The sequence below is a fragment of the Amphiura filiformis genome, chromosome 9 (assembly GCF_039555335.1).
Source record: "Amphiura filiformis chromosome 9, Afil_fr2py, whole genome shotgun sequence".
Taxonomy (NCBI): Eukaryota; Metazoa; Echinodermata; class Ophiuroidea; order Amphilepidida; family Amphiuridae; genus Amphiura; species Amphiura filiformis.
The window spans coordinates 39,775,913-39,788,723 of record NC_092636.1 but is presented as its reverse complement, the minus strand read 5'-3'; the positions used below and the strand labels follow the sequence as shown (position 1 = coordinate 39,788,723).

Genomic DNA, 12,811 nt, shown 5'->3' with positions numbered 1-12,811 from the left:
ATTTTTTTTTACATCCAGTCAAAAATCACAAAGTTTGACTCGCTTCCAATTTGTTTCTGGGTTCAAATCCAATATAGCTAATTTGTTGGCTGACCATTTTTACTTCCTGTTCACTATAATTGAAAGGTGTTGTAATCAAAAACCAGATTTATGTATTCCCCCCCCCCCCAATGTTTTTAGTGAATTTGTGACCAGTTTGAAGAAAAACATAAACGAAATTCTTAGGGCAAAAAGCTGCAAAATATGTTTTTTAGAGATGGAGATGATCTAAAATATTTTCACAAAATATTGACTAATTGGAATGATTCAAAGTTCATTCCTGATAAAGTAATATAAACAGAGGATAACTGATTAATACCATTGGAAAATGGTGTAGGATTCATATTTTGTCAATTGAAAAAAAAATCCTGCGATATTATTTGGCCTATAAGGGATAAGCTGTCACATGTGACTTACACTAGGGATCAATCATGATACAGCTGCAATATAGGACCATGCAATGCATACTGATATTGGCTGCTTGTTAACTCAATTAATGATTTCAATTATTACCATGACACAGTATTTGGAGTCTGATTCATAGGATTTGCAAAATGTTAATGTTTTCATGCAGTCTTGCCAAAGTATAATATTTTGATTCATGGGTAGGTGCTACTTTATATGGTGTGAGTTCGGGGTATTCTATAAGAGGTTCAAGCAGTGGCATTTCCCTGGTTCAAGGTATTGGGTTGAACCATTAGGCCCGGTCCCCGCACTCATTGCATCCGCGGGTATTCATGCTTGTCGGTGAACTTTCAAAACACCCCTTTTGCATCTCATTTTAGGGAAAAACACCCCTTTTTTAGCGATTTCGCGAATTATTTGCCCTTCGACAATACCCCTATTTTTGCTAAAACGCGAACTATATTTCTAATACACCCTTTTCTGGCAGAAACGTGTAGGCTGCTCGATGAAAATACCTTTTTTTTTCAATTTCGCGAACATGTGGTTTGAAAAAACACCCCTTTTTTGTGTGTTTCGCGAATCGCGTTTCTTCATCTGAAAACATCCCTTATTTTGCGAAATTTTCGACGAGCATGAATACCCGCGGATGCACGGAGTGCGGGGACCGGGCCATTAGGTAATACAAGTCGATAGTCTGAAGGGTCATTTGGTCCAAAGACTCAATAAAATAAAAGTATCATAAACCTGAATCCTTACACTAAGACCCTGGTCAGACATACATACTTGCATCATCCGACCATCATTTTCTTTACCATGGTCCGACTAAACAAGTAAATTTTCACTGGCGGCCATTTTGACAGCCATCTTGGAATGATAGGTCCTAGGCTGTTGTAAATGACTCTATTGGATTCCTTGACCCTGAAAACATGTATAGATATCAGAATCGTGCTGCTGGGTGCTTCTCTGACCATGTTATGGTGATTTTAAAAGATTTTGGCGGCCATTTTAAAAAAGCCTTCAAGCGAGAGTTCCTCACACTTTTCAATGGGTCAGACCCCTCTTATTTTATTCAGCGTCCTCAAATCCATAAAAAACCACCTTCAAAACTTCTTGTACTCAACCCGAGAACGGGACTTCCATTCTGGACCCTACTACTACAATGTAAGCTCAAATCATAGAATTAACCCAACCCTGACTCTTATCCTACCTCTGACCATAACCCTAGCCTAGCTAACCCTTAGAACCTTAACACAAACCAAACTGAGTGCCCTAACCTCCCCCCCCCCCCCTTAACCCCATGAGCACTACCTGCTGATCTAACATTGCCTCTGATTGGTCAATTACATGATATCTTCACTTTAATCACCAATCAGAATGGAGTTTTGCAAATAATTCACCCCAATTTTTTTGTGTGGTGAAATTATTCTAACAATGTTGCTGATTGGTCCAATTGATAATGAAAACTTCATTTTGGCCAATAACCCTTCAGACTAATGGCTAGTGTTCCCAACCAGTCATTATACTTTGCAATATTGTCATATTAACTCTAACTTACTGTAAATAAAGATCATACTAATCTTGGACATATATAAAATATAGCCAACATTATGACCAATCCTGCACAGCTAAACTACATCCTAAACACAGACATTAGCACCTTTTATCCAATTTAACCACTTTCCTAATGCATGAAACCATGGCAACAACCGTGTTACCAATAAAAGCTGGCCTACTAAATCTTAGGTTCAAATGGGGAAAAGTACAATCTGGTCCAAGCAAAATATTTTGTTGCCCAAAATTGTGACCATTTTGTTTTGTGTGAGCTGTAGGGAGCTGTCGGTAAAGCCCCAGTTTGGAGAGGGTGGAGTGGGGTGTCCCATGTCTCCCACTGCTGCCACTAAAATATTACACGTTATGTATGTATCTCTAAATATATTTGTCTGATATGCTTAAATGCATCCCAAGTATTTTGCTATAAAATGTCACCCAAGTTTGGTCAAATTTGACATTCACAAACATAAATTTCTTTATCATATTATATACATGTAGTAACCTTATGGTCTATTCCGGGAAGAATGAAATGAAAGCAATGTTTGCACGCAGATTCTGATTTCAATCGGACCATGTCAAAAATCGATATGCACACTCAGATAGGTACCATATGCATTAGTATTCCACATATTTCACCTCACTTGATATGGTCAAAGATGTTTGTGTTTTATGTATATGGGACCCACTCTCCCCCCTCTCTCTTGTGGGGATGACACCTGGAGCCCATTTCACATAGCCTTATGATCAAGCTTTTTACGGTTGATTTATCAAAGTCCCTATTAAATCAATTGTAAGATCCAAGCACGTTGCAAGCAGTGGCATGGGTGCCCCACTGTTTTGCAACTTCGCTCACTCCGCTTTCCGGATCGTAACTTTGGGTGCCTCATGTTTTGTCACCTTGCTACACGCCTGGTAAGATCAGTCGTAAGTGCTTGTGAAACAGGCCCCAGAATATATTGGGTGCATTGACCTGCTTTTTTATCGAATATCTCGTAAGGTGAATTTACACTGTCGCTGATGAGCAACGAGGAAGAGAATTCCCTGTTCAGTGCATTGGGAAAAGCGCTCTACTGCATTGGCATAAATTCATTCTACAATCAGAAATATTGTAGATTTTGACCAGAAAGGTAACTTATATCATGTTGTCAGCATCTGTTGCTTCAGGATAAATATAGCGTGAAATAAACATGATATATTTGACATGGCATGTTGTGCGTGACATGTTTTCTTGTCATATCTGAGGCTGCACACACACAACTCAACAAGCTACAATATAAATAATGCTCTTGTGTATTTAAAAGCAAATAAGCTAAATAAATAAACACATAAATAAAACGAATAAACAAATAAATAAATGAAATGTTAAAATTACAATCTTTAAAATCATCTACTTATAACTATAAACTAAAAATCTCAAAATGTTTAGTCATACAAACTATGAGCAAGATGAGTGAAGCATTTAACAAGAATTTCCTCACATGTACATGTATAGTATGTATTCAGTTGGTACCCATCAGTTTCCTGTGACTTCTCTCTAGTCCGAAGGGTCGCTATTCCGAAGGTTCTCTAGTCCAAAGGATTGCTAGTCTGAAAACCAAATTAAATCTGAATATAGAATAAGGGTTAGTGTTAGGTTCAGCATTAGGGTTAGCGAGCCTTATTCTATATTCGGACTAGAGAACCTTATTTATTATTCAGACTAGCGAACCCTCAGACTAGAGAACCCGATATTCGGACCAGCAAACTTTCTTCAGAATTCGGACTAGCGAATGGTAAATTACGTGTTTGAACTAGCGACCCTTCGGACTAAGGGGTCTTAACGGACTAGGGAACCTTTGGAGTAGAGAGTTGTCGCCCAGTTTCCAGTGATTACGAACATGACTGCCGCCTCAAAATGTAACATAGGATTCACATAAATTGTTAATTAATGTCATGTCATAAGTAGTTATATAATTATGGTCATATCAAGAGGATCCCTAATATGTTTCATTTGGTCATTTTTCAATAACCATCAAAACTGATTGGTATCAATCATTTTGATACTGTCTGTACAGTCACAGATCATCCCCCAACAACACCAGTCCCATGAGCTGTTTATATCCAAACACGTCAATGTTTTCCAACATGCCTAAATACCAGAGTGCAATAATTCAATTCAATGCATCTCCGACCGGTTATTTACATTTGATTCCACATCTTCAACAACCGTAACCATTTCTCTCACGTGCTGCAATATTCAACATCATGAAAACTCGCAATACCCATGCCAGGCAAGCCTGCTAGCTGGCTTCATGACAGTGGAAGTGGGTCAACTTGCTGCTCTAATTGGCCATTGCTCGATTGCCTTCTTTTTGGCAGCTTATAGCAGTCAACCTGTGGGAGGATGTGCTAGTATTTTTATTAAATCACACAGCCTACCTACTTGCCTCCCTGTCCAATGTACTGCAATGTCACCTGCATTTCAATTCCATTGCTTTTTATTTACTATGTTCAACAAATTCCAGTCAATGCACTGTACAAATCTAAACTGTAAAAGTTTGTGACATATTTTTCAGAAATAGTTTTTTTATACTTAAGGTGCATTTCATGATTCTATCATCCTCTAGTTAGGATATGATTCAATAGATACCAACGAAAAAAGCTTAACAAATTTCCGTTGATTCAGACTGACTGAATTAGCGAGTTATAAATGCATTTATAATTGAATGTATTCAAATGCCCCATAGGCCACTGTGTTGTAATTTCTGTCTGTTGACAGTCAGAAAATACAAGCGATGTCTTTGTCAAATGACAGAATCAGCAAGTAAGGTCATGCACACAAACATTATGCAGTCCTAGGTTTCTGATGGTATAAATTGCATCTTTTTTGGGAGTATAAAGTGAGGCAGGTGCAATTCTTTTAGTAGTGGATGACAACACAGGTGGTATAGAATGCAAGATCCCTATACATCATGGCAATATTTTAAGAAAGACCGTATAGCCTTCCCACTAAGGCTAGCATTTTGGTGGGCTAGCGGGTACCGCCGAGATTACATTACCCGGCAGGAAATACCCTGCCCGGCACCAAATTCAAAAAAAAAAAAAATTTAAAAATTCGGTTTTGTAGTGTCCCTGGACCTAGACCTAAATGCTTGGATCATTCATGGTTGACCTAAAAAAAAATTGAATTTTGCATGGTGTTTTGTATTTTTAATATGAAAATTGATACTTTGTTTTCATGTCATACTCTATTAATGATATCAAAATGCATTCAAATTCAATGCATTTTGATATTATTTTAGAGTCCTGTTGTCTTTATGACATAGGTCATTTGCAATTTTACATTGTTAATCATGGTAAATTTTGGTGTTAAATGGGCCAAAAAGAAGACATGCAGTGCAATGTTGGATGATTCCAGTCACCTAGATCAAGCTAGCTATCATTATCAGCACTCTTTTATCATAATTCAACGTACTTGAGATTTAAATATAATCTATAGTTTGGATGTTTAACATATTTTCTTTTCATAGGAATTACACTGTAAAGACTTTCAACAAACAACACATATCACAACTAAAATTATGATATATGTTATAGAAAGTTTTTAACCGCAAAACTTGACGTATAGTCGTATACTGTACATACCCTGTGCCGGCTCCATTGCTTACAATATACGTCCCATGTGATTCACACAAAACAAGTCAACCAAGCCACCTCTGTAAATGCCAACGCCACACTTCACTTCCTAGTTCAATACTTCTTGCTCAGTGACACAACTTGAAATCGTCCAAGTAATTCCCTATAAAGTGACAGGACACAGCCACTCAACCCAGCAATCATGCAGCAACTCTATTCCTTGACTTGAGGCATTTTAGTTGTCCACCATTTTGTTTTTAAGTTAAGATTCGTGGGTTGAAACCTCCCATAATACTTCTTGCAGAAGGAAATGAGTAAGTGTAGGAATAAATTAACTTCCTGCAGAGACGTTATCCACCTTAATTTGGTTTTCCCACTTCACATTCAATGTTTTTAAAAGATAGACTGCACTTTATTTTGTACGCTGAGATCAAAGTTAGTAAGTTACAATTCAAATACAGATCCGTTAGTCATAAATATGGAGTGAATGAGACAGCTGTATGTTGTACAAATGTATGTATTTTTATAAACATCAGTCTCAGATAGAGTCAAGATTTTATCTCACAATTTAATTAAAGAATAAAAGATAGGAATTGCTTTTTTTTTTAGTTATCGTCTTTTGTATGATATCATGTCAATGACAATATTTCAAGTAAAATATTTAGAGTAGTCATTGTGGGTGCATAGTGGATATGCCTATGCCTATCTTCTATGACATTCATGAGAGACATTAATAAAAACAACAATTCTCGGTATTATTTTATAACTAAAACTAATTTTATTTAGCAAAAAAATAAAACATTATGAGAACTCCCCTTAATCCAAAGAAATGAAACTTCAGTTGCACATACTGTGATCGTGTGCATGTATCACAGAGTTGCATGCATATTGCATACAACACTATACATCCATGCAACTAATGACAGGTCAATCCCCTAGTTACCAAATTTGTGCTTCATTCTTAAGCGAGCGATTTTTGGCACACATTTATGGGGTGCCATTTAAATAAAACACTCTATAAACTAGAGCGGTTACCGCACCATAGCTGAACCATGGGGATTTGGCAGTATATTGTGGTATATGTATCACCCCTTTATACAGGGGTGCAAATTGTGATTTCTTCCTCAGGAGCAAGGTTTTTAGGCTCAAGATTTCCTCAATCATACCAGACATAAAATAGCTTTATCATGCACTTCAAAAGATGAGAATGGTAACATACATGTAGTGTGTATTTTCAGCCTAGCAACATATTATGTTAAGTCTTCGAGATCCCAAAAAAGCCCTTATTGTGAGAATGCGTGCCCCCCCATTTCCTCTGTCATTTTTATTCAGATGGAGCACAACTTGTTCAGTGCTTTATGGTTCTTCTTTTAAATTTCCTCAATATTTTTCAGGTCGTCCTCTCCTCACTGGCATTAGTATTGATACACTGAATCTATTAGTTGCCGCCTCTCTATAAATTTCCTCAGTTTCCCTGTTTTTCCTGTTATATTACATTGAATACCTCCTCTGGTGATGAATTATAAACGTCCTCATAATATGCATTATAAACTAATTTCCGTATTCTAACACCAACACCTTCCTCATTTTGCTATGAATTCCTCCAAATTTTGCACAACCAGTCTTCACTGCCTCATAGCCTATTAATAACTTGTTATTTTTTGCTGAGATCTGTCTCCCTCTACATAATCTTCAACCTCAATCCTCTTCTGTTTTTTTTCTTCTTTTTCCCTCTTCCTCTCCGCTTTTCTTTTCTTCTCCCTCCCTCTTTTTTCCTCTCTTTCTTTTTTCTTCCCAAGGCATTATTTCCTTAATTTTGACTGTCATTTCCTAGGAGCGGTGCTCCCCGCTCCCGCACAATTTGCATCCCTGCCTTTATAACACCTTAATGCCCTTAAAGGGGGATTTTGTGATCCACAGCCTCATCCCCCCACTTTTCCCAAAAAAAGTTGAGATTTTTACACCACTGGATACCTCTGGCTACATAATGTTTATGTACCAAATATTTCTTGCAGATTAATTTGTTTAGCAAAAATATCCCCAAATTTGAATTTCGTTCTGGTGCACCAGAACGAAATTACAACACATTGTCTATGGAGCAGTGTAATACACATAATCATGCATAACTCGCAAACGCAAAATCGGAATCAACTGAAATTTTGGAAATAAGCTTTTTTCGTGGATATCTATTGAAAAATGTCATAAAAAGAGGATGCTAGGATCACGAAATCCTCCTTTAAATGAAATATTAAAATATTTTAAACATGTTTAGAATGGCATAAAGATCATTGCATTTAAATATCAGCTCAATTGGAGCATTTTTGAAAACTTGACCTTTGACCCTTTTATGACCCCTGAATGACCTTAAATGAATATTAGAATATTTTAAACATGTTTAGTTTAGAATGTCATAAAGATCATTGCATTTAAATATCAGAGGGCGCACCACCAAAGCACTCCACGATCTATGTACCAGTGAAATTCGGTTAAAATAGTCCACCGCTTATTTCAGCTTGTTGCGGCTTTATTTTCTATAGATATTGTCAAAATTCGCTCGTTTTCAGCTCATTTGCTTCCGACAAGTGTCTGCATGAAAGAATCGGAGAAAAAATCCCAATATTTTATTTCAGAGGTGAAGTTTTGGCGCGAATTTGAACAACGTCCGGTTTCAAAAATTGAGTGATTTTTGAGGGTTAAATTGGGAGGTTTTTCTTTGCGGAAAAATAAAAAAAAAAGTAGATGGTCACCAATATATTCTGTTAAAAGAATAATATTCTACACGTGATAAGCTTTAATTTGATACCAAACTTTTGATCTATATTACGTTTTTGCAGTGACAAAACGGCATCCAAACGTTCGTATTTTCCTGTGTTATCCAATGGCGCAATCATAGGTGGTGCGCTCTCTTATAAGCGGCTTTTAAAGTGTGTTGCTATGTACGCGCATTTTTACAAAAAAACATAGAATAAGGGCGGAAATCATAATAGGGCCCTAAATCATTTTATTTCATTCGCAAATGCTTGAAATAACGTTTGTGATTAGTTTTAGCAATAAAATTTTTTTATTTATCCAAAAATACAAGTCTCTGACGTTAAGAAAAGCATCAAAATCTACTTATATGAGCGCTTTTGCTATAGATTTATACCAAATCAGAATAACGTATAAAACTTGTATTTTTGCTTAAAATGCCAAAATAAAAGTAGGCCTAGTTTGAAGATAGAGAACGAGAGGGGGGGGGGGGGTAATTTGACTCAATTTTGTAAATAGGCCTATGTTTAAGGTATTCAAAATATTTGTACACACATAAAGTACTTTTCACAAGTAAAAAAATTAAAATTAAAGACTATCTTTTTGCATAAAACATTCAATTTTGTGTCCAACCTCTGCAAACTTCTGCATGTTGATAAACACGTTGAAATTTGGGTCTTTTGGTGATTCGGAGCTGATTTTAGAGCATCATTTCTTCCGAACGGAATGTCATGAGAGGATGAAATCTTGGGAAATGACTAGAAACTGTCTCTAGTTTACTTCAAAATGTAAAAAATGGATTTTGATAACTAATGACGTTTATAAGAGGGCGCACCACCAAAGCACTCCACGATCTATGTACCAGTGAAATTCGGTTAAAATAGTCCACCGCTTATTTCAGCTTGTTGCGGCTTTATTTTCTATAGATATTGTCAAAATTCGCTCGTTTTCAGCTCATTTGCTTCCGACAAGTGTCTGCATGAAAGAATCGGAGAAAAAATCCCAATATTTTATTTCAGAGGTGAAGTTTTGGCGCGAATTTGAACAACGTCCGGTTTCAAAAATTGAGTGATTTTTTAGGGTTAAATTTGCACGCTTTTTTTTCTTTATGCCAAATAGCAAAAAAAGTAGATGGTCACCAATATATTCTGTTAAAAGAATAATATTCTACACGTGATAAGCTTTAATTTGATACCAAACTTTTGATCTATATTACGTTTTTGCAGTGACAAACGGCATCCAAACGCGTATTTTCCTGTGTTATCCAATGGCTTAATCATTGGTGGTGCGCTCTCTTATAAGCGGCTTTTAAAGTGTGTTGCTATGTACGCAAGCATTTTTACAAAAAAAACATAGAATAAGGGCGGAAATCATAATAGGGCCCTAAATCATTTTATTTCATTCGCAAAAGCTTGAAATAACTTTGTGATTAATTTTAGCAATAATTTGTTTTTTTGTTTATCCAAAAATACAAGTCTCTGACGTTAAGAAAAGCATCAAAATCTACTTATATGAGCGCTTTTGCTATAGATTTATACCAAATCAGAATAACGTATAAAACTTGTATTTTTGCTTAAAATGCCAAAATAAAAGTAGGCCTAGTTTGAAGATAGAGAACGAGAGGGGGGGGTAATTTGACTCAATTTTGTAAATAGGCCTATGTTTAAGGTATTCAAAATATTTGTACACACATAAAGTACTTTTAACAAGTAAAAAAATTAAAATTAAAGACTATCTTTTAGCATAAAACATTCAATTTTGTGTCCAACCTCTGCAAACTTCTGCATGTTGATAAACACGTTGAAATTTGGGTCTTTTGGTGATTCGGAGCTGATTTTAGAGCATCATTTCTTCCGAACGGAATGTCGCAGAGAGGATGAAATCTTGGGAAATGACTAGAAACTGTCTCTAGTTTACTTCAAAATGTAAAAAATGGATTTTGATAACTAATGACGTTTATAAGAGGCGCACCACCAAAGCACTCCACGATCTATGTACCAGTGAAATTCGGTTAAAATAGTCCACCGCTTATTTCAGCTTGTTGCGGCTTTATTTTCTATAGATATTGTCAAAATTCGCTCGTTTTCAGCTCATTTGCTTCCGACAAGTGTCTGCATGAAAGAATCGGAGAAAAAATCCCAATATTTTATTTCAGAGGTGAAGTTTTGGCGCGAATTTGAACAACGTCCGGTTTCAAAAATTGAGTGATTTTTTAGGGTTAAATTTGCACGTTTTTTCTTTGCGGCCAAATAGCAAAAAAAGTAGATGGTCACCAATATATTCTGTTAAAAGAATAATATTCTACACGTGATAAGCTTTAATTTTATATCAAACTTTTGATCTATATTACGCTTTTTGCAGTGACAAACGGCATCCAAACGTATGCGTATTTTCCTGTGTTATCCAATGGCGCAATCATTGGTGGTGCGCTCTCTTATAAGCGGCTTTTAAAGTGTGTTGCTATGTACGCGCATTTTTACAAAAAAAACATAGAATAAGGGCGGAAATCATAATAGGGCCCTAAATCATTTTATTTCATTCGCAAATGCTTGAAATAACGTTTGTGATTAGTTTTAGCAATAAAATTTTTTTTATTTATCCAAAAATACAAGTCTCTGACGTTAAGAAAAGCATCAAAATCTACTTATATGAGCGCTTTTGCTATAGATTTATACCAAATCAGAATAACGTATAAAACTTGTATTTTTGCTTAAAATGCCAAAATAAAAGTAGGCCTAGTTTGAAGATAGAGAACGAGAGGGGGGGGGGGTAATTTGACTCAATTTTGTAAATAGGCCTATGTTTAAGGTATTCAAAATATTTGTACACACATAAAGTACTTTTCACAAGTAAAAAAATTAAAATTAAAGACTATCTTTTTGCATAAAACATTCAATTTTGTGTCCAACCTCTGCAAACTTCTGCATGTTGATAAACACGTTGAAATTTGGGTCTTTTGGTGATTCGGAGCTGATTTTAGAGCATCATTTCTTCCGAACGGAATGTCGCAGAGGGATGAAATCTTGGGAAATGACTAGAAACTGTCTCTAGTTTACTTCAAAATGTAAAAAAATGGATTTTGATAACTAATGACGTTTATAAGAGGCGCACCACCAAAGCACTCCACGATCTATGTACCAGTGAAATTCGGTTAAAATAGTCCACCGCTTATTTCAGCTTGTTGCGGCTTTATTTTCTATAGATATTGTCAAAATTCGCTCGTTTTCAGCTCATTTGCTTCCGACAAGTGTCTGCATGAAAGAATCGGAGAAAAATCCCAATATTTTATTTCAGAGGTGAAGTTTTGGCGCGAATTTGAACAACGTCCGGTTTCAAAAATTGAGTGATTTTTAGGGTTAAATTTGCACGCTTTTTTTTCTTTGCGGCCAAATAGCAAAAAAAGTAGATGGTCACCAATATATTCTGTTAAAAGAATAATATTCTACACGTGATAAGCTTTAATTTGATACCAAACTTTTGATCTATATTACGTTTTTGCAGTGACAAAGCGGCATCCAAACGTGCGTATTTTCCTGTGTTATCCAATGGCTAATCATTGGTGGTGCGCTCTCTTATAAGCGGCTTTTAAAGTGTGTTGCTATGTACGCAGCATTTTTACAAAAAAACATAGAATAAGGGCGGAAATCATAATAGGGCCCTAAATCATTTTATTTCATTCGCAAATGCTTGAAATAACGTTTGTGATTAGTTTTAGCAATAAAATTTTTTTATTTATCCAAAATACAAGTCTCTGACGTTAAGAAAAGCATCAAAATCTACTTATATGAGCGCTTTTGCTATAGATTTATACCAAATCAGAATAACGTATAAAACTTGTATTTTTGCTTTTTTTGCCAAAATAAAAGTAGGCCTAGTTTGAAGATAGAGAACGAGAGGGGGGTAATTTGACTCAATTTTGTAAATAGGCCTATGTTTAAGGTATTCAAAATATTTGTACACACATAAAGTACTTTTCACAAGTAAAAAATTAAAATTAAAGACTATCTTTTTGCATAAAACATTCAATTTTGTGTCCAACCTCTGCAAACTTCTGCATGTTGATAAACACGTTGAAATTTGGGTCTTTTGGTGATTCGGAGCTGATTTTAGAGCATCATTTCTTCCGAACGGAATGTCGCAGAGGGATGAAATCTTGGGAAATGACTAGAAACTGTCTCTAGTTTACTTCAAAATGTAAAAAAATGGATTTTGATAACTAATGACGTTTATAAGAGGGCGCACCACCAAAGCACTCCACGATCTATGTACCAGTGAAATTCGGTTAAAATAGTCCACCGCTTATTTCAGCTTGTTGCGGCTTTATTTTCTATAGATATTGTCAAAATTCGCTCGTTTTCAGCTCATTTGCTTCCGACAAGTGTCTGCATGAAAGAATCGGAGAAAAAATCCCAATATTTTATTTCAGAGGTGAAGTTTTGGCGAATTTGAACAA

At 35.8% G+C, this 12,811-nt stretch overlaps 1 protein-coding gene across 2 annotated transcripts in view; it reads right to left on the bottom strand.

Moving 5' to 3' along the window:
• LOC140160982 (zeta-sarcoglycan-like) overlaps positions 1 to 12,811 on the bottom strand; it is a 91,811-nt gene that overhangs the window by 60,287 nt on the left and 18,713 nt on the right. The window contains exon 1 of one of the 2 annotated variants that reach the window (XM_072184338.1): positions 5,620 to 5,871. The exons of the other annotated variant lie outside the window; for it this stretch is intronic. Within the exon in view, the coding sequence (XP_072040439.1) occupies positions 5,620 to 5,635 (16 nt within the window). The 5' untranslated portion in view covers positions 5,636 to 5,871. Of the gene's footprint in view, positions 1 to 5,619; positions 5,872 to 12,811 lie in introns of those variants that run through there. 2 annotated transcript variants of the gene reach the window in all.